This window comes from Onychomys torridus, chromosome 3 (genome assembly GCF_903995425.1).
Source record: "Onychomys torridus chromosome 3, mOncTor1.1, whole genome shotgun sequence".
NCBI classification, from domain to species: domain Eukaryota; kingdom Metazoa; phylum Chordata; class Mammalia; order Rodentia; family Cricetidae; genus Onychomys; species Onychomys torridus.
In genome coordinates, this window is record NC_050445.1 from 62882185 (window position 1) to 62904315 (window position 22131).

Below are 22131 nucleotides of genomic sequence, written 5' to 3' on the forward strand. Positions count from 1 at the left end.
CCTGGCTTTTGCATGGGGGTCAGGGATCTAAACTCAGGTTCTCATGCGTGTTTGGCAAGTATTTTCCTGCCTGGGCCATCTCTCCAGCCCACTGAATCTCATTTCACATTTGTGTTTTTATATATAAGTCAACCAAACTGACGAGAGTAATGATGCTTAGAGTCCTCCTTACAGTTAAAAATTTAAAGTCGGAAGTTTAAATGAAAGTTTCTCTTAGTTCTGAAGCAGAGTATCAAGAACCCTCAGCTGGATTTGAAACTGCTATGTATCATAGGGAATGATTTAGAATTTATGATCCTCCTGGATCCATCTCCACACTGAGAGTAGAAGTATGGGGCACTGAACCCACTTTAGGGACTGGGGTGAAACTTAGGATCCCATGCATACCAGAAAAACACTCTAAATGACTGAGCTATAGCCCCAGCCTAAGACTTCTTTTTTTAAAAACTTCATTCGAAAGTGTTTCCTTGTTAAGAATGTGCTTTTTTCTTTGAGTTTCAGATTCTGAAGCTGACATGTAGAGCCATCGAGAGCCCCTTGGAGGATGTCAGTCAGCTCGACTAGAGCCATGCTGTGACTTACAGGCAGCATACTCTGAGTACTCTTAACAGGGGAGGCCTGGCAGAAAGGGAGAGGCGAAATCATTCTCTGCAACCATTTCCCTCCAAGCCCAATTGGGACATGTGAGAACAATCTGTCAGCTTCCTCTGAGATAAATGGCATGGTCAGTGGTCATAATAACCTGCTAGATAGGAAATTAAAGAATTAAAAGAAGGCAGATTTCAATCACAATAATGGGAAACCTCCAAGCTGCTTCTAATTCATCTTCAAGCATTGGCTTTCCATTGCTGGGTTAAAAACAGAACAGCAGGGGTCAAGTGTGAAAGGGATGAAGAAGCACAAGCTTCTTGGAACTACAGCAATGTTAAAGATGGACCAATGGCAGGGGCTTCAAACTGACCATGAAGTCGATGGAGACACCGATGACAGAAAACACAATTACCAGTCCCTTTCTGCACTACAACTAGGGAAGCTAACAGGTACACTGATTGCATTCCCTACTCTCTCAGTCTTACTCTGACAGCTAGCCAAAGCAGCTCCTAGCTGACGACAGTTAAGCCGCACAGTGTAACGGTTAAGTAGTTTCCTTCTTGGCTGCTCTGAACGAATGAAGTGTAGCTTCTATGCAGAGGGCTACATCACCCTTTGAGAAGGGTGCACCCTTACAAGGAACAAAGGCTAGGGGTTCTTCCCCCCATGTTTTTCATGGTGTATCTTCCTATTCTTTCCTCTTTCCAGCTCTTCTCCCAGCTGCTGCCAAGACCTCCAGCTTGCCTGTCCCCCTTTTTTCCTCTAACTCCAATAAGATTGACAGCGAGCTAACACCCATGTTTGTTCTTATCTTACTTTATCAACTAGCCCAAGCCCTGCAAGGAGGACTCTGCACTTCCCGGTGGCACTCTCTCTGGGCCCATCCCAAGAACAAATGAAGTGTTTTCTATATCCACTCATGCTTCCACCTTGATCCCCATTCCGATAGTGGGTGTGTGTCCACTCAGCTCGGACAGCCTCAAGGAGGCTTCTGCCTTACCCAGCAGCAGGCAAAGCCAGGCACCTGCCATAGCATCAAATGTCAAACTCCCTGGCAAAGGTTTTGAGAGAAATATCATCTATGAAGGATTGCCTGCACTACAATCTATCTCTTGCTTTCCAAGATATCATGAAAGTCATTCTTGGATGGACAAGTCTGCCAGCATTATACACACAGGGAATGTTTTGTTTCCTTCCAAACAAACTTTCTCTAAATATTAGAAACAATGATGATTGCAATGTGTACTTGTCAGAGAATTAACATGGACTGAAATATCACTCCTCACAGACTTCCCAAAAGTCTGTAGACAGTTACATGAGGAACATGTATGACTCCATTTTTTCAGACAAAAACTGAGGCACAGATAGGTTAAATAACTTGCCTAAAATAAGTGGCATAGCTGAGTTTTGAACTTAGGCTTTGAACTCTGACTTATGCCCTTAGTTTTCACTGAGAAGCTAACATGATACTTACTATGAAGCTGTTGCTGAAGATGACGCAGTTTAGGTACTAACTATATTTTTTGCTCTATCTCACTCTTCTCCATGTAGTTTATTTCTAAAATAAATTATGCTACAAAACACATACTTCTAAATGTGAAAAAAAAGTATTTTGAGAGTCAGAGTAGAATATGTATTAATAAAGAATGGACATATTAATTACAGGCCAACATAATAATGATTTAGAATCGAAGAAACATTCATTTTTCATAGAACTATACAGAACAGCACCATATAATAGACTCATAGTGTGGGCTACATGTATAAATTAAAATTTTCTAGTAACTACATGAAAAGGTATAGTTAAACTAATCTTAATAGTAAGTATATCTACAACTCCAAATGTAAGGTGTTTTAAAATACAATTGATAATAAAAAACTAAGATGTTTATAATTCCTTTTTTTTTTTTTTTTTTTTTTTTGAAGGAGGTTGCATTTTCCATTATGGCACATCTCACAGTAGAGCAGCTCAGTGACCACAGCTGACAGTGGCAGCCACAGTAGACAGAGTAAAGAGAGACAGATAGCAGGGTAATGCCATGCACTTACATTTGGTAGGAAGTCAAGGTGACATAATTAAGGCAAAGTCAGTACCACTACCTTGGACTGCATCTCAGGCTTCTTTTCACTGTCCATTCTTGAAAGGTAAATGCAAATTCATTTCCAAAGAAGAGAGCCATTGCCCTTCTCTGTCACTTCCCCAACATCATCTATATTTGTCACACACACACACACACACACACACACACACACACACACACACACACGGCTGTCCATTCAATCTAAACTGGGACTTCTCAACAGTGCTGTAAGCAGGTACTTCACTGACCGCTAGCCAGTGTTCACCACTCTAGTTTCAGGATGGGCTATGGCTGATCCTACAGCTCAGGTGTGTACCTCTAAGGTTAACAATCTCTGCCAACTTGATGCTGCTTCTGCTTGCTCTCTCCTATGGTGCTTGTGCAAATCATAATGTCTATTGTGCACACTAAAACATATTTCTTCCCTGGGATTATTTATTATGATCATTATCCTCATCTATTTTCTCTGCATGTCTCCCACTGCTCACGTATCTGAGTTATTATGTCCTCACAAGAAACACAGCCAAGTAAACTGTGTGGGTAAGAAAAGCAACAACCAAGACTAAATTTACTGAAAGTCTTACTCTTTAAAGTCTAACAGTACAGGTTGGAACTGATTGATGACCTCAACAGAGTCTAACAACCTAACAGGAACTCGACAAAAAGCCTAAGAGATAAGATTATTAGCTCTCTCTGAGGCTCTGCTGCTGCTTTTTCTGAGAAAGTGGCAAGGGGTAGAGTCCATTCCCCACACTTCCCTGTGAGTGCTCTGGGATGCTCTCTGCAGCCACTCATGTGACCCCCAGCTGCAGGGCCCTATAAGACCAACTGCATGAAGCTCCTACAGGATGGTGATGCTGTTCTTTTGAGAATGCTTTGTTCAAGGCTCTGGGTCCATCATCAACCCACATAGGAGAAGAGAAGCCAATCTGGTTAGTGTTATCAATTACTCTGGTAGCTCATAATTTGTTTTTGTAAAACAGAAAAGTTTTCTCTTGTTTTTCTATTTCAATTATATAAGCTCTTTTTATCCCACCAAAATTCTACTAATAATTAATAATGGCTATAACATGACAATTCTAGTTGAAAACTATTTTGTGGTGTTGGGACATGTAGAGTTATTTCTGTCCAGGGAAGCAGTGGGAATCAAGAATGAATGTTTTACAAAGACAGAGGAGAGACAGCTGAGCTCACAGCCCAGGTGTGGCTCAAAAAATGGTCCTAACTGTGGTAACCAGCATACTGGTAACACCACCTCCAACTCCCTGTGATTTTTCCTACACCCACAAATACCACCAAGGCAAGCTTGAGAGACACCTGGAATTCTGTCAGACACTCTCCCTTCTGTGGGCTTCTATGCTCACGTGTCTCTTGGGTTAGGCCTCAAAGTCAAGAGGATAGGACAGCTCGCTGCTGAAAGGTCAAAGGGGAGTGTCATCTCCTAGGTGGGGCTGCCCTCTCCACTGTGCCTTTGCTCAGCTCCTGCTCTACTGGAAGTGGCTTCATTAGATTTTTTCCGAGTACAGTTAATCATGCTTAGTTTTAAGGTACAAAATAGTTGTATACAAGTATGGTTAATCATGCTTAGTTTTAAGGTACAAAACAGTTGTATACTTCTTTAAAAACACACAGAGTTAAATTGCATAAGTTGCTTGTAGTCTCACATGTATTTAATTTTCTTGAGCATCTCAGACCTTATGGAGGGCATTTGCTCCTTTATCCATTGTAGAGCATAAGTGAAAACAAGACTAGCAAACACTAATTACATCCGAAATTCTCTCTCCTCACTCCCAAGACAATGAATCAGTAGTGCACAACCTATGAAGAGGGCAAGTGATCCCCAAGTGACTTTACAGTTTTGTAGAGTTGGTGTTTCTTTCCTACTCTACGACATCAAGAGAAACACTAAGAGTTAACACCACCCCTCAATTTTGTAAAGAAATGTAGTCACTATTAGATGTGTTGGCAACCAGAGTTGGCATACTGTGCTAAAGAGGCATTTAGGGAAGAGGCACAAGCCCCATCTTAGTCCTCACTGACTTATGTACAACCTGAGGAAAAAGGACCAAGTTTAATGAAGGTGGAATTCTTCATCAAGAGAGGATGGTATCACTATATGTCTTCCCAATCTTATTAAAAGGATTCAATGAAGTTAGTAAATGTAAAGCCGTTTTGTATGCAGTAAGTAATAACAACAACCACAAATTGTCATCATTAATATTTATGAATACCACCTATGTACCAAGTACATACAAAACATTTACAATGCTTCACATGCCCTCTTATTTAATGTTCACACTAGTCTTAGAAGTTAAGAAGTGTTACCACACTCCTCTCGTATGAGAAGACAGGCAGAGATGGTTGAACAACTTATCCAGGATTTAAAAGCAGGAACTAGGAGAACAGAGATTGAATCTAAGACATATGGGCTTTAGAGCTTTATGATTTACTGCCTCCCTACATAAATCCATGGTGCCAAATGGAAAATTAACCTATTAAATGAGGATGTGGGAAGAGGGAAGGCATTAATATTGTGACTAGCCAGGCCAACAGAACAAATCAAAAACCAACACCAAACAAATCCAATACAAAACTAAACAAACCTGACATAAGTCTAAAATATCACACAGATGCATTTAAATAAGCATTTAATGAAATTGTTCACGTGACTGTAATTTGGCAGTTAGCAACCAAATAGATGTATCCAAAGCTATAACTAAAGACAGTCATAAACAAATGGTCCAATTTTTTGGATTACAACTCTGGGCTCATTACTTGGGTATGGAAACACAGATCACTGATCTTGGGTAACAGCAAAAGAGGGGCAGAGTTAGCTAAAGAAAGAAATGTATATTCTTAATTACCCACCTGTACCTGCTACCTGTAGAAAACCTACTGGCTTCCTTTTCTTTTTCTTTCCATTTCTTCCCCTTGTTGGGATTCCTTCGCAAAGGTGCCCTACAATAACAGCACATGGTCAGAAAGAGAAAGTTAACACCCCCCTTTTAATCTTCCCTTACGGAGAACTACTTTCCCAGGAGGTGCTTACCCCAGATCCACAAACTTCTGCTTAATTTTTCCTCCTTGTAACACGAATGAACTGGATGTTCTTAGTGATTTAGGACCAATGACATGGTCTAGGACATGGACACATAGGGAAAAGATCAGTTAGCATTATGTTTTAAGCCATGAACCAAAAGTCAGTGTGTCTCTGACTCTAAGGGTTTTGCCTGAATTATTCAATGTAGGAGAAGAGCACAAAGGCTGTCCTGTCTACAGGACACAGAAACTCAGCCATGATGAGGAACATCAGCAGACCAATAAAGTTCTACTGGATAGACATGTGACATGAATGAATTGAGCAAGAATAAATTCCTTTACTTCAAAGTAAATGGGGTGGTGACTTTGCCTGTCTCTGGTTCACTCAAGGCATTGAAGGCCTGTTTCTTCTTCCATGGCTTTCTCGGTTTCGGGTTTCCCTGCCTTCTGAAGGAACCCAGTGGAATCTCAAATCCCAATAGAAAACATCACTGCTTAAAGTCTGAGAGCTTCAGAAAGCAACTAAGAATAAACCTTTCTTTTCTGAGGTCTAGAAAGATGGCTCAGTGGTTAAGAGTACTGACTGCTCTTCCAGAGGACCTGGGTTTAATTCCTAGCTCCCACCTCGCAGCTCACAAGTGTCTGTAAACTCCAGATCCAGGGGACCCAACACCCACGGCAAAGCACCAATGCATGTAATTTTTTAAAATTTCCTTCTGAGCTCTCCCATATTAATGACCCATGGCCAGTTCTAGGATAGATTAAGGCAGAACGTGGGGGGACCTTCTTAAGCAGAAAACAAGTATCTTTGAAAGGCTCTTTTTAAGGGCTAGTTGGAGCACAACTGTCTGGCCTACCATGACACAGAAGATGCCCAAATCTTCTAAGGGCTTGGAGCTGACTGAACTGCACCCTAATGAATGATACTGGCACTATTCTACAGTGTAGCAGCCATGGTGAATAGGAGAGTAGAGATAATGTTCATCAGAAGAAAGCGTTTGAGAATGGAGTTCAGTGTGAATGCAGGGCCAGGTTCTACCAGTGGCATGTACCCCACCTTTGACAAGGCAGATGAAACTCTGCAGCAAAGAGTGTTGGGTGCCACATTTCAGCATCTTCAATCCTTTGAGATGACTGACAGATAGCATTTTAAATTGGATGTGCTTGTCTGTGCAAAACTTCCTTCTTAATTGCTAGTATCTGCATCTAGCTCATTGCTTTTAATATCTAGGGATTCTTGCATGGAATGTATAGAAAATAGACATCATAAGATACTGTTCAATTAACCTTAGAGGTTAATTGTTTAAATTTTTGTTTACCTCAGGAAAAATTTCTAAACAGACACCAGTACACACAGCTCATGTTCTCCAATGCAGCTCCAAATCTTACAATAGCACAGCACATGGGCAGACACTCTAAGCATGCCTAGCTATGAGCTTCATATTGTTAGTTAATGGTTCTCAGCAGATTACAGGAATTCTTTGAAATGTACTTGATGAAATACAAGAGTCAGATATATGCCTGTGTCAAAAATCCACTTCTTGCTTCAAATGTTTATTATGAATATTTGCATCATTATTCTTTCACTAACAGAGTTAAACAGCCATAGATGTGACTCAAAGCCATTAAAAAAATGGGTACCTTCTGAGGTGATTTTGCTAATGGATACTTTAAAAAAAAAAAAAGAGCAGGTTTTCAATTTTCTTAATAGAAGCCAAAGAAACAAATGAGATGAATTCTTCCATATCAATCCTAAAGAACTCTTAAGGGCCAGGACAGTGCAAAGTTAAAAGGAGCCTGCTTAATTATTTTCTGAATTAGGGGCAGCTGGAAGCTGGAAGATTGTTTTAATGAGTGGTAAGAGGAACAGATGAGACAATGTTCATGGAGACTCTCTGTAACCTGTTAGTGGTGTAGTTATTTGGACATCTTAGGACTAAATGCCTGATTCTGCCCATCACAGAGCTTGTTGCTAGGCAACCTCACATCATTATCTCACACATTTGCCAAAGCATGTTTCAAGGGACACTGAAACGAAGAGGCAAGATTAAAGAATAGTGCCCTTATCATTTAAATCATTTAAATTAATTGTTAATGCATGTCAGAACTTTAGGTCTCAGCTGAAGAAAGGCACGGATTATATTTGAGCATATTTATTTATTTGTGTCATGTAAGATGTTCATTAGGTTTTAGAAACTGCCCCATATGACTTTTGTGACCCATCAGAAGCTCAGGCACTCAGACCAAGCATGTCAACTTTAAACTTCAGCAACTTGGCTCTTGTTTCCCAAACAAACACATGCTTTCTTGATCTCTAAATCCCAAACTTCCTCCTTGGTGACATCTATCAGCTCAGTCAGACACTTGACTGTCCCTTCTTTTATGACGAGATTGTCCAGATCCATTTCCTGACCTGGTTTCTCTCCTGAACTCTGGACTTCCTCTATTTAAAAAGAAATTAATCATATTTCCCATTCACTGCCTCTAATTTCTCATTTGTTGTTAGCAATAAGACGTGTTCTGAAGCCACAGCCTGTGGTTAGCTTTGGCTCATTTCTTCTCAGCACAAGCTAACCACCATAAGTTTTATGGCTCTCGTACCCACCTGCCCTGCACTGCCCATGCTTCCTCTTCACAAGTGTTCTCCTGAGTGTCTCCTCATATCCACTGTCCTTTTCTATCAAGTCTCCTCTACGAATAGTCTGTGGGTCCCTAGTAATAGGGGGAGGTATCTAACATACTTAAATCATAGAGCCATAGACAGATAAAACTTATTAGCTTTATACTCAGTCTCTATAACCTGAAGAAACCAACCCTGCTGGCCACTGAGATAGCCCATTCCTTTGAATTTCTGTGTGTGTCTGCTCACACCAGCACTCTATCTTCCATGCCTTTTTACCTACCCTTTCTCCCTTTTTTAAAGCCCCTGGGTGTTTACTTTAGTTGTACTCTCTGTATGGTTACCAAACAGAGCAGAATGCATGTTCTCCATCTCAGCAATAATGCGATATTTATACGTCAACTCAGAGGCCTAGTGTAGTTCGTGAATAAGAAGGGACCTGTGTAAGGTTTTGCAAAGCTGGAAAGTTTCTGAAAGTGCTCTATGTCAGGCAGTGTGTTAAAGCTCAAACAGAATACTAACTTCTTGAAGTTGAGTAGAAAATTGATAGTGAGTGCTTAATTTGCTCTAGTTAACCTTGACTGGACAAAGCCTCACTGCTCTGTAAACTAGAGATAAAAACTCAGTATAAAGCTGCTCCTGCAGGGCAGAAAGGAAGCATTTTCAAGCCTCTAATGGCCACAGAACTGTTTTACAACCCCTGAAGAGATACTGCTCTGGTGTCTGGTAACTGGCATGCATTTGGTTACAGGTAAATCACTGAGGCAGCGGGTAGCAGATTCCTCTGTCTCCATTTCTATCGATGTCCCTCAAATATGAGGGAAAATGATGGCATGCAAGTGGAAACACAGACACATTTAGAAAGCTTCTGATTCCAGTAGGGTGACCAGAGGTATCCTTAGGGCTGCAATAAAACCCCGTGCTGCATTACCTTCTTTCTAAGTGATGTGATAGACTCAAAGTGTGATGTATGACTTCTTAAAAATCTAGACAAATGGCAACCAGTGACTTAGCCATATCCAGAGTTCAGAAAGCAGTGATGAGAGAGATGAAGTGTACCCCTCTCCCCATGAGCCAGAGAGTAAATACTTTATGTTGGGAAGATGTTCAGTCTCTCTCAATCATCCTGCTCTGCCAGGAGAGCTTGAAGGGAGGCTTAGGGGACAGGAAAAGCTACACTCTAGTGAGACTTCCCTTCCAAACAGGCGCCTGTTGGCTTTGGCTGGTGAACCCCATCCAGATGACTGTGCTATTTCTCTGGAGAGGCAAACTTAGTAATTTGTCCAGAGATTCCCGAGCACCACTTAAATGCCACACTCCTTCAGAAGAACCAAGAAGACAAAGAGTAGTAAGCTAAGTGAGAAAATGTTGGCTCACACTTAACTACTAAGCTAGGCATTCTACAAAAAGGGGTGGACTCAGGAGTAACAGAGAAAACCACTGTGGAATGGGTGGTTGGCCCAAGGCCAAATTAAGAAGGTAAGATTTATGTTGGTTCAGGGTTAGCCAAATTTGCACCTGGGAGCATCACGAAGCCCTTTTTAGTTCCCTCACTGAAAAGCCAGTGAGATCCAAGAGCCATACACTGAGAGTGCCAGGTTAGCCACACCAGAATTTTCAAGTTCAGCTCAGAGTAGTGGATCTGTCTCATACAATAAGGAAGGTAAGACATTACAGAGCCTTATTCTCTGGAGTTTTGTTTTAATGAAGGAGGACCCCATTGTGCTAACCTTTGTTGGACCCGCCTTGGGACTATCATCAAAAGGGAGCATGAGATTTCCTTATCATCTGAATGACACTTAGGTCTGTTTATTGGGAATTGGGAGAAACCTGAGGAAGCTTTAGTGAAACAGGCAGGTCAACAGCACACTAATGGCACATTCTATGTACACAGCCAGTTAATTTGATTCTAATTTTATGCTCACTGAGTAACTCTGTGATTTATGAATCCACCACCCAGGAGAACATGGAATGAATGAAGGCTAGTAGTTATTATGTTAGCTGATCCCCCAAATAAGCTAGAAAATTACTGTTTTGGTATAGAATGTTTTCAAAGACTTTAGCTGCATGAACCAGCACTTTGTGCTTGATTAGCTGCTCATATATTACTGAAATTGGGGATCTAAAAATCTGACAACCAGAGTCCTGATTCCTCAGAGCCCTGTCTGACAGCCAGTGGGTGAGATGTCTCTGACGTCCTGCAAGGTGTGGAGAATCTGACAGCAGAATGCCGAGAAAGAAAGTGCTTTCCAACATGTTGATTATGGGGTGGCAAGGGGTCCCAGAGAGGACAAGTCTGCCACCAAACAAGCTGGGGTAGGGTGGGATGAGGGTACAGTGAGAATGGGCATCAACAGAGAAACACACCGAGAAAGAAGATGAAGAAGAGGGGGTTATGGAAGACTCTAATAGGTAGCTCCCTGAGGGAAAGGACACAATTCTGATTGTCGCTGAAGACACATCTAGATACAGGTTAGTAACTCAGCAACTGTGCAATGGACACAGGCCTAACTGTGAATGAACATGAAGGCAGAGGAAACTCTCACTACAAACTTTTAACAAGGAAAAGAAAGGATTAAGTGTCAACACCACTTTTGTCTGTTCAGTTAGTATGTGATGGCTAATTGTGTTATCAACTTGAGTATATCTGAAACTGGTCACAGGTTTGTGGGGTATTGCTGTGACAGACCTGACCATGTTGTTTTTGGGTGGACTGTGTTTTGGAACTTTGGGCTAGAAAAGCCATTGTGTGTTGAGAGCTCAGTGGGCTGATCTATGGGAGCTTGGAAGACAATGTTGAGGGCAGGCCATAAGCGGCGCTCCTCACAACATTTGCACCAGTTCCTACCTCTAGATCGTGTCCTGTGCCTCTTGCCTTGACTTCGCTGGACAACACCCGATTAACTGAAAGTATCAGATGAAATTAACCCTTTCCTTTTGGTCATGGTGTTTTAGACAGCACTAGGAACCGTGATCAAGACAGTATGTTACAACAGTCATCATACTCGTCAGTTTACAAAGCATGGACTCCAGAACAGACTGGACTGCTCTGTTCAGTCACCCAGAAGTCTGGTCATCTCAGGAGAACTGAAAAATGGAAAACCCGAGATCTCGGTCTCTGGAGAAGAGACCTGTGCCCTGGTCTTTGGTCCTGGTTAATTCCAAAAGAGACACAGACACAAACAAGACAGCTCTAAGGAAACAGAGAGGTTCTCATTCCTTGCTTAAGGGCCCATGAGGCATGCTTCAGATCAGCAAATCACTCTTCTGCCAACTTCAAAACAGCCACCAATTAGAAGGAAAAGGCAGCATGAATCCAGACAAGACTGAGCTGCTTTTTAAAAGTCCCCGTGAGTTTTCACAAGTCAGAGATCCATTGTCTGATCATCCTGCCTTTGAATAGCAAGTTGTGGGGCAAGGATACAGCTCAACAGTAGGATGCTCGTCTAGCATGTGCAGAGCTCTGAGTTCAATCTCCAGCACTGGGAACAACCAAATAAACAAGCCAAATAACACAGACTCCCACAGTGGGACTCACACAGTGGGACTCCAAGAATCAGCAGCTCTGGAGAAAGAGCTTCTGCCTTGGCCTTCTCTCAACAACCATCTGCACGCCCAGGAGAAATTGGAGAGCTAGCTGCAAGCCTGTCTTTATAAAGGTACTATCACAACCATGCTTTAATTAATGAAGATTCTGAAGCCTTTCTTTCTTTTCAACATAAGCCAACTTCACGATCAAGCTGTTCACCAACCTGACTACCATGTTTGATTGTTTAGTGGGCCTGACAGAATTCTTTTGCCTCCTCTAGTGTCCTAAGTACTCAATGTTTGCCTCCTGGACTGTTTCTGAAGAGCTGTACACAGGACTGGTCTTTGAAAGATAACTGTAGCAGCTGACAGCCTCATGCAAGGAAACCCAGAAGAATGCCAATGCTGACCACAAGTCACAAAGCACTGTAGGGTCAGCTGGGTTTCTGTGTTCACAAGGACCTGTAGAAAGCTTGTAATTTTTGATCTGGCAGAGATAACATGTGTGGAGCTTCGAATGTGCAGTCATACGCAGTTGTACCCGCAGTGCATGAGTCTGGTGCATTCCATGGCTAGTGATATCCAGCAGATTCTTCCCATCTAGTCTGAGGATCTGGCAATTTTGGCAATTAATTTAAAATGTCATCTCCAATTGAATAGCTTGATCTGCTTGGGAGGCACACAGTCAGTGGGACCAGGATCTGTCCTTAGTGCATGAGCTGGCTGTTTGAAACCTTGGGCTTACACAGGGACACTTTGCTCAGTCTGGAAGGAGGTGACAGGACCTGCCTGTACTAAATCCACCAGGTTTAAATGAATTCCCAGGGGTGCCTTGATCCTGGAGGACATGAGAATGGAGGGGAGGGGCTGGGGGGAAGGTGGGGGTGGGGGCGGGAGGGAGGAGGACAGGGGAACCCATGGCTGATGTATAAAATTTAAAACACATAATAATAAAGAAAAAAATTAAAAAAATAAAAAATAAATAAATAAATAAAATGTCATCTCTCTGATCATTAGTGAAGCATATCTCCTTTTCATAACTTATAAACCAATGAAAATCTTCTCTTCAGGGAACCAAGAGTCTATTTCCTCAATTTGCTTTTCACTTTTTATAAAGAATCAGTTCTTTGGAGCTATTTGAATATAAAAAGACCACCCATTAACTTTCAGTGCTTTTTGACAGTTAAAGTCCATAATATTTATGATGCAGACATGCAATATCAGTAAAAGTTAACTGAACAGCCTGTTGCTGACCCCCCCCCCCCCCCCGCCCCGCAGTGTATAGGACCAAGATCCCCTTGCCTGCTTCCTATCGCCACTTCTGACCCCTCAGTTCCAGGGAGCAGACTTGGCCATTCCCATTTGCAATGCCAAAACCTTGTCTACGTGTCTAAATGATCTACCCGCATTGCTCTCTAGGATATAATTAGGTAGCTCTGGTATCTGCTTTGCCTGTTGATGTCTTCTAGAGGATCACAGTCATATTCATGCAGTTCTCTAGTTTTCCTGCTGCATGGGTTCATTCCATCAATCCACCACAATTTCATCTGTCCATTTTACTGGTTTTCTTATCACACACCAGGGCTGCATGAACACTCTTTTCCCTGTGTGTGTTTATGTGACTGTATGTGCACGTCTGTGTGTGTTTATGTGACTGTATGTACATGTCTGTGTGTGTTTATGTGACTGTGTACGCATGTCTGTGTGTGTATGTCTGTGTGTGTTTATGTGAATGTGTGTGCACGTCTGTGTGTGTTTATGTGACTGTGTGTGTTTATGTGACTGTGTGTGTATGTCTGTGTGTGTATGTCTGTTTGTGTTTATATGACTGTGTATGTTTATGTGACTGTGTGCATGTCTGTGTGCGTTTTTGTGACTGTATGTGCACGTCTGTTTGTGTTAATGTGACTGTGTGTGCATGTCTGTGTGATCATGTCTGTGTGTGTTAATGTGACTGTGTGTGCATGTATGTCTGTGTGTTTATGTGACTGTGTGTGCATGTATGTCTGTGTGTGTGTGTTTATGGGACTATGTGCATGTGGAGGCCAGAAACCAAGTCATGTGTCTTTCTTCAGTTCCTCTCCACCTTATTTTGTGAGACAGCGTGGATCACTGTACCTGGAGCTCACTGACTTGGCTCCATAGGCTGCCAGTGAGCTCCCCCTGCCTTACTCCACCTCCCTAACCCCCAGCTCTGTGATTACAGATTACGCCATCATGCCTAGCTTTTTCCTGGATGCTGTGGACCCGGACTTGAGTCCACATGCTTGGGTGGCAAGCATTTCATCAACTGAGGCAGCTCTCTAGTCTCTGCTATGAATACTTTTATATATAATTCTAAATAGATACAGGGTTTCACTTGGATAGTTATATACATATAGACCTATTGTTATTTAAATGTATATATTCATAGATAGATGCCAATAAAATATTTGTAAAGCAAGTTTCAGAGTCATGTGATTAGTAAGAGTGTGTTTTTGTAAAAATGCAAGTATGTAAACCAAAATATATATACATCAAAACAATTTCTGCTCTGTATATATGTATAAATTAAATTACTTACATAAAAAAATAACATAACCAATACTACATTGTTACTTTGCAGGAGCACATCATATGTAAAGGGGAGAACCTCATGCTTTATATTTCTCTCCACTGTTTAATTTATTTAAACACAGATTTATTGTTTCTACATACCAAAATAAATGATTAAAAGGGCAAGTATAGGAGCCAGAAGGGTGGCTCAGTGGTTAAGAGCACTGGCTGCTCTTATAGAGGACCTGGGTTCAATTCCTAGTACCCACATGATGGATCATAACCATCCATAACTCCAGTTCCAGTTATCTGATATGCTCTCTGACCTTTGAGGGCAATGCATATACATGGCACACAGACAGACCTGCAGATAAAACACTCATGCACATAAAGTAAAAAGAAAAATTTAAAAGTCAAGCCTATTAACTCTCTACCTGCTCTGCATTTATCTTTACCATTGCTATCCTATCACACACATTGCAATACTAATCACTGTAATGATTATTAGAATGATAACATCACAATCATTACTGTGGAAACGTATTTACATAAAAATCAATCAGTTGTTAATGGCTGACATCATTCTATCTCCACATTTCCCTTCATGTGGCTGTGAGTGTTCATGGACACTCCAGGCTCTAGTGTATACAACCTTTAGACAGTTCCCTTAATAGTCAACTTGGAGAAAGCTAAAGGGATAAAAATACCAACTGACAGGCAAAAATCTAAAAACAAACAAAACAAAATCCATGGAGTGGGTGTTCTCTCATGCCCTAAGATAGGAGGAAAACAGTCTATGAGGCTCTGCGTCCATATACTGTACAAACTGAGGTACCAGTGATGTCAAGGGGCACAGAGGTAGAGAAGCAAAACAAAATCCAAATACCTTTCTCCTGTAGTACTTTCTTGGTTGCTTGGTGGTAGCAAGGAGAGTCTTCTGTATCATGATCAGATTTTGAAGGCGAGGAGGGTGAAGTGTCTCCCGAGACAGAGGAGAATGTGTCTCTTTCTGGCATTCGTGACCCTTCTTGAGACTCAGTCTCGTGGTGAGAGGAGAAGGCCCCATGGCTAGCCACAGGGGTGAGGGGTGCAACACCAGAATCTGACTCTGGAGAAGAAGCTCTCCAACCATCGGGCAGAAGCGATTTGGTAACGTGTGTGTGGTTATAGAGATTGTCTGAAGGCTGTTGGTATAAGAGGTTACAGAGCAAGTTATGCTACCGTCAGTGGTGTGCGGCATTTCCTTTGAGAGGGATCCGGCCTTTTCTCAGGGAAAGGAACCTCTGTATGTTGGCTTATTTCTGAGAATGCACAGTTCATAACTACTCACCAATAAATAACGCAGCTAACAAAGCCACCTAAATATACAGAAATGATTATTTGAATGTTCATTATTTCCCACTAGGTTAAACCAACAGCTGAATATCAAACGCACCATCATGAAATATGATTAAATGGATAGATTTTGGCTACCTTCCTGCATAAATAGAGAAAAGAATTAAATGGCAACCATATAGCAAATTGAATACAAATTCAGGAGACAAAGACATAAACTCTTCCAGTCCTTTCCAAGTAGGCTACTCTGTTAGAGAAATGCATCCGATAACCAGCAGGAGTGCTCACCTTCCGTTCCAGGCTGTCCTCCCCATCAGTTGAGCTAACACTGTCATAGAGGCGTGTCCTGGTAGGCCTCTGGCGCCTGTTCTTCACAGAGAGTTGGGCCCGCGTTTTCAGTGCTTTCGAATCCAGGCGCTCTGTCTCTGGGACCGCTTCATTCAAGTCTAGGAAGAGTATTGCAAAACAGTCTGTGAGAGAAAAACACTACAGACAATTGGCAGAGACCACAGCCACTAAAACCCAATCGCTGGTTATCAGTGACCAGGGGGGCAGGTGACAATTTTTCCAGGATGTCTAATGCTCCATAGGTGACACCAAAGATCTATCACCTAGAGAACATAAAACCTTTCTGCAACACAACTGAAAAAGCAGAAGTTTGCATTTGCCTATGGGCACACATATTGGGCCATGAAACCTTAGAAACTCTATGAATGAAGTCTAGTTGCCAAAGTCAAGTGTGAGTAACAGAAAGTGACCTTGACCACAAAAATTCACTAATAGACATACAACTGTGGTCTTGGTAGTGTCTGAGTATCTAACTTGTTCCCCTTTGAACTCTGTTTAAAAATAACAACATCACCAGAACAGAATTATTTAATGACAGATAAACAATCCATTTTCTTAGAAGAAGGCCATGCTACACAGACAAACAGCTGAACTACCCCAAGTGTGGAACTCCTGGCACTCTGAAGAGAGAAGGCGAAGGATTTCATCTTTGAGCGTTAGTTTTCAGGTTACAGTCCAAGTATTTATTGATGCCCTGTCTCATTTCTTTCTCTGGATACTTTCTCTTCCCACCATAAACTATATTAGTTTTCCATGGAAAACTGTTTACACATAAAGAGAAGAAGCTGGAGAGAGGCCTCAGTGGTTACAAGCATTTGTTGCTCTTATACAGGTCCCAGGTTCAGTTCCCTGCACCCACAGGGCACTTCACCATCATCTGTAACTCCAGTTCTAGGAGATCTGATGCCCTCTTTTTACCTCCCCAGGCACTAGGCACACATGAGACACAGGCAAAGCAAAATGCATAGCTTCAAGACAAATAACATAAACATCAAGTACAAAAGACTCCAGAAGAAAAAGACAACAGAGAAGGAAGGAGAGAGAGACAAGGCAAAGCAAACAAACAAACAGAAGCAGCAGCAGCAGCTGGGCATGGCAGAGCTTGATTGTCACCTCAGCACTTAGGAATTCAAGGTCAACATGGGTGAGTCTGTTAGAAAACCTCAAACCCAGTAAAGGATAGGAAGGAGGTAGAAGGGGACGAAGAATAATAAAGGCTACCAAGATCATTCCTGTGGACTTCTCTAACTGGTTCTTAACACTTTCAAACTTGGTAAGTGTATATGGGGGAGGGGAAGTTTAACCATGAATATACCTGCTGAGGTAGTAGGATATGGGTATTAGAGTAAAGTATTAGCAGTATTACAGAAAAAGTATTTATTTGAAGTGGAACTATTCTTGACATAGATGTACACGATCATTTATTGTAAATTAAACAGTTTGATGATTAATCCCATCTCTTCTTTTCAGGATGGCAGTCATTAAAGTCACTCTAAAGGAATTAATTAAATGACTCTGAATTTAATAAGCAAATAACTCAGTTATAGAAAATTAATATACACTTTTACGAATAGAAAAGAATTTATATGACAATCATTAGCCTGGGTAATTCCTTTTTTTAGCATTATCTTAAAGATGTGCTCTAAACATATCATAAAACACAAACATTGAAGAGCCTCAGGTGCTTTCTCTGTTATAAAGCTGAGCACTTGGCATATAGTTCTAACAAATAAAATTCAATATACATTTGCCCAGGAGACACATCACTGAATGACAATGTTTACAGAAAGTGTGACTTTTCATTTCCTCTACTTGAGAGAGGGGTGAACACTGGGGGAAGCCAGGCCATTCGGGTGAATAGAAAGAATGACTAGATGTTTTCTAATTAGTAGTCTCTTTCTCTTTTATATGCCAATGGAGGGGAAAAAAGTTGCCTTCATCACTTTAATTTCCTCCCTCCAATAAAATCTATATTTGCAGTTGCCCATTAAGAGTTCATTAGTTGTGATAATTGGGAGAAAGTCAACCTTACAATCTCTGTTTACATATAAAAATGCAGAACACCACACAGATGAAAGCAATAATATAATTAAAAATACCACAGTTCATGCACGTCTTCCATCTTTTCTGTCTCGGAGTTGGATTGCATGCTCTGTAATGCAAAGCACTGTCACACGCTCCACCTCATTTGTTCCTTATTATAGACCCATGAGACAACAAGCAAGCGGGCGGGCTGTTTCCTCTCCTGAAGCCCAGAAAATTGGAGTGGCTTGCCCTCCTCCATACAGCTAGCTGATGAAGTGTTGTGATCATTGCGGTGCTCTGTCTCCCAGGCTACTAGCTATCCACTCCAATTTAGCTGGTGCTGAAAAGTCAATACTGCAAGATTTTAATACCATGGAGATGGTGTTTGAAAAGTTACAAAATCATGTACGATGGGACTAGTCTAGGAAATTCAGCTCTCTAGCATCTATTCTGTGTTTATTAGAGAATGTGGAAAGGGAAGACTTGAAAACTATGGGCAGACTACTTCACAGATGGTCTCATGGCTGGTTGGCTTGGCAACAACTTTGGGTAGTAGATGACAAAGGTACCCAAGGAAGATGCACAACCCACTTTTGTAAATATGGTTCCTTTGGCAATAGAATCCTGGCTTTTAAACACAGCACAGAATCCCACATACAGGACAACAGATGCTACTCCATTGCTTATACTGAGTAAATGAAATGAGAGGAATTGAGAAGGACTCATTAGCAGGTCTAAGACTGTGAAGAAAGTAGGGACTACTGGTCCTATTACTATGAAGAATCCAGCCTAGTGCAGCTGTTAGACAATCCTATTGGCAATATGGAACATCTGCCTCAGCATCTGCTCATTAGGTGTAAACTGATTAAGCATACACATGCACTTATGTTTAGGAAAGATTCACTTAGCTCAAGTCTAAAAGGCAGGGCTTTAGATCTATTACCTGAGTGGCCAACAACGTATCTCCCACAACGAACCACTTTTGAGAGTCTTAAAGCAAGTATCAGAGACACTTTACTGCAGAGATTATGGATTACAAACCAGTAATTTATTTTCCATCCTTAAAAGAGAAATGGTTTTGAAAAGAACCCCAAGAGTGGAGTGGTGCTGAGAACCGTCGCACTGGTAGCACTTATGCAGAAGGCACATTGCCATGAGATGACAATAACAGCCAAGAAGGGACCCTGGAAATAGGAGACGCCAGCTGCTGGGCAGCCAGGTATCTGTGTTGCTCATCCATTATATGGTATCTCCTTCCACTATATGGTTTAAGAATCAAAGTCTTACAACTCAAAAGAGTCTTGGGAATCTGGACAACCTTCCCCCTCATCAAAGCAGACTGAGGCTCAAAGGTGGCAGCTCATTTGTGCACTATGGAACGGCCTAGATGGTACTCAGATGTACAAGCCTATGATCCTTGTGCAAGGTCACTCTTGCATCTGGAAGTGAACGTCATGCGCAATCTTGTGCCAGCCACCAGCACTCTTTTTCTATTTGACTTTATGTTCTATAAAGAAATACATGCCCAGTGTAACCCTGCAAACTCATAGAAGCATGGTAAAGCAGGGAGAGCAAGGCTCCAAGGCATTTTATCTGGCTTTGTATATATCCCAGGAATAAAATTCCTATCCTAAAAAATTGGCTGTCATTACAGGTCATGCCACTGTGGCAGGCAAATCCATCTGGCTCATTCTCTAAGTCATGTGCGGTGAGTTGGCAGAGCTCAGGTGGCCCTGTTTGTTACTCCTTCCTAACAGAGATCCTCATCTCTAGGGGAACATGGTTCCTCAGCCCCAGGCCTCAGGCAGCCCCTTCCCTCCTCTTTCAGGTGTATCTTGTTCTGCTGTTCACAAGACACAGGAAAATTGCTTTTTTTTTTTTCTCCTGCACTCTGGTTTATTCTTTCCTTTAGATACTCCAGTCTGTGAAGCAGCCTACCACTGACTCAAATGCAGGGAGAAATACAAATGTAGAACAGTCTAAAACAGATCAATAAATACAGAGGGATGCATTTGGAGACCCTCCAGGCAGGACCAAACGATGGCACTTGGAGTGGGTGGGACATGGCCGTACCGCCATCTCAAGACTAGTTTCAATATGGCTATAAATTGGATTTAATTACAATTTTAATAGCTGGTATGAAAACGCTCTATGAAATTAGGATTTCATATAACACAGAGACCAGTTCCCTACAACACTGCTGTGAGTCATTCTGTTTTTGTTTTTTTGTTTTCCACTGAATTGATGTCATTTTGATGTAAATCGAATGCTTTTGGAGGATCAGACCCAGGCAGCAGGGAGAGCAGGAATGGAGCCTTATAAGAATAGGGTCCACTGTCACTCTGCTATGCACTGGGCCACTCAAAAACAGTTCTACCTGGTTTCTGCTATTGTCAACTGAAATGCTGGGCACAATGAGGCACTTGGTGGCATTTTGAACTTAAACGGTATCTGCATATTATTCACAGTGACTGCAAGTTCATAAAAGATGGACCCTTTGGGATTGGAGGCTGATACATATTGCATTCAGGTGGTAGATTTAAGCATCCCAGAGAGCCAGTGTGAGATAGTCACTGTGAGAGCAGATCTACAGCTCAAATCCACAATGAGCTGCCATGCCATAAAATTGGGCAATTTACCTAACCTCTCAGAGGTCCCTGAGGATCCTCAACTGCACAATGGGAATGATAATGACATAATATAATAACTGCATTGTTATGAAGATTAAATGCATTAATAGACCTCAAACTGCTTAGAAGAGTGAATGCTACATAACCATCCATAGCTGTCTTTATTTACTGACATTGAACAGATTAGAAAGAGTAAAGCAAGTCATAGAATATCATGTGCACTCACTTAAAATATTTAGAAACCAGTAACAGATACATTTCCTAATGGCAAATATGCATCACACTGCACAGGGGAACTGAAAAGGCAGACTTCTTCCAGACTATGGATTAGGAAATGTGTCAGGTAGCACTTTAACACTTACACATGTGCATTCTGTTTTGTGTAATTTTTTGTACTTACATATTTGTGTAGTTAAAGTTTATTTAGAACATGAAAAAAAACACAGTTTGTTACTTTTTTTCACTTGGAGACATCTTAATTCCATTCTGCTTTGGGTTCTGTTGTTTCAGGTATTGATATAAACCAGGGAACTTGGCCAAAGTTCCCCAGATCTTCTGCCTCCGTCACTAAGAACCCTGCTGGTTTTCACATGGTGACACTGCCCAACTACCTTTACTGACTGTCTGATGATATGTCTACATACGGCCCTACATAGCTCACCTCTAGCCATTCCTTTAAAAAGTACTGTACGGGGAAGATGTATTGGATTGAGTATGATACTTGGAGATACGGAGTCTACTGTTCTACTGTTCCTTTTAGGAACCTACTCACAGGCAACTTCCACCCTTAATTCTGTTGACAACTGGCAGCTTCTTTTGGAACTATTTAAGTAAATAAAATAATTTATATTTATATTATGTTACAAAAGTTTTTTATTAAAAATAAAAACTACATAAAATAATTTTTATAAAGAATGTATTTATAAAATTTTCTAGGAAGATGATTTCTTGCCACTTCAGAAAAAGATTATTCCTAGTTTCTAATCTTTTCATTAGGTTACATTTATTGTTTTATGAACTATAGTTTATTTGCTAATTGATGAAAGAAAACGTAGGAATTTCTTTTCACCCATACCCACAAATAAACTTCAAAGGACTCAGAAATGCAATCTAGTGACTTGTGTCAGTGCAGCACTTTCAGGGTATGGTTCAAAGCTGATTTAAGACGAGGCTCTATGCTTATAATAGTCAGACAGAAATTTGAGAATATGAAAAACAGAGAATTTAAGCTTTAGATTCCAGGGAACCTCATGTTCATAGCTCAGGATTCTTTCCCTATGACCACTCTGTCTTTTTTGATAGAACAGATATTCTACCCAGGTTAAAAGTTGAGGAAACACACATGTAATCAAATGTTATCCTAGCAGGAGACTCAGAGTTCTGTGACTAGAGCCATGAG

At 41.3% G+C, this 22131-nt stretch overlaps 1 protein-coding gene across 9 annotated transcripts in view; it reads right to left on the minus strand.

Moving 5' to 3' along the window:
- The window catches only part of Ppp1r9a (protein phosphatase 1 regulatory subunit 9A), a 262484-nt gene that overhangs the window by 16022 nt on the left and 224331 nt on the right, over window positions 1–22131 (minus strand). For 6 of the 9 annotated variants that reach the window (XM_036182878.1, XM_036182886.1, XM_036182880.1 and 3 more), the window contains 4 exons: window positions 16018–16175; window positions 15281–15578; window positions 5722–5809; window positions 5541–5630 (listed from right to left, as the gene is read on the minus strand). In XM_036182878.1, the coding sequence (XP_036038771.1) occupies window positions 5541–5630; window positions 5722–5809; window positions 15281–15578; window positions 16018–16175 (634 nt within the window). The remainder of the gene's footprint in view (window positions 1–5540; window positions 5631–5721; window positions 5810–15280; window positions 15579–16017; window positions 16176–22131) is intronic. The other 3 variants (XM_036182883.1, XM_036182885.1, XM_036182882.1) reach the window with 1 other exon arrangement.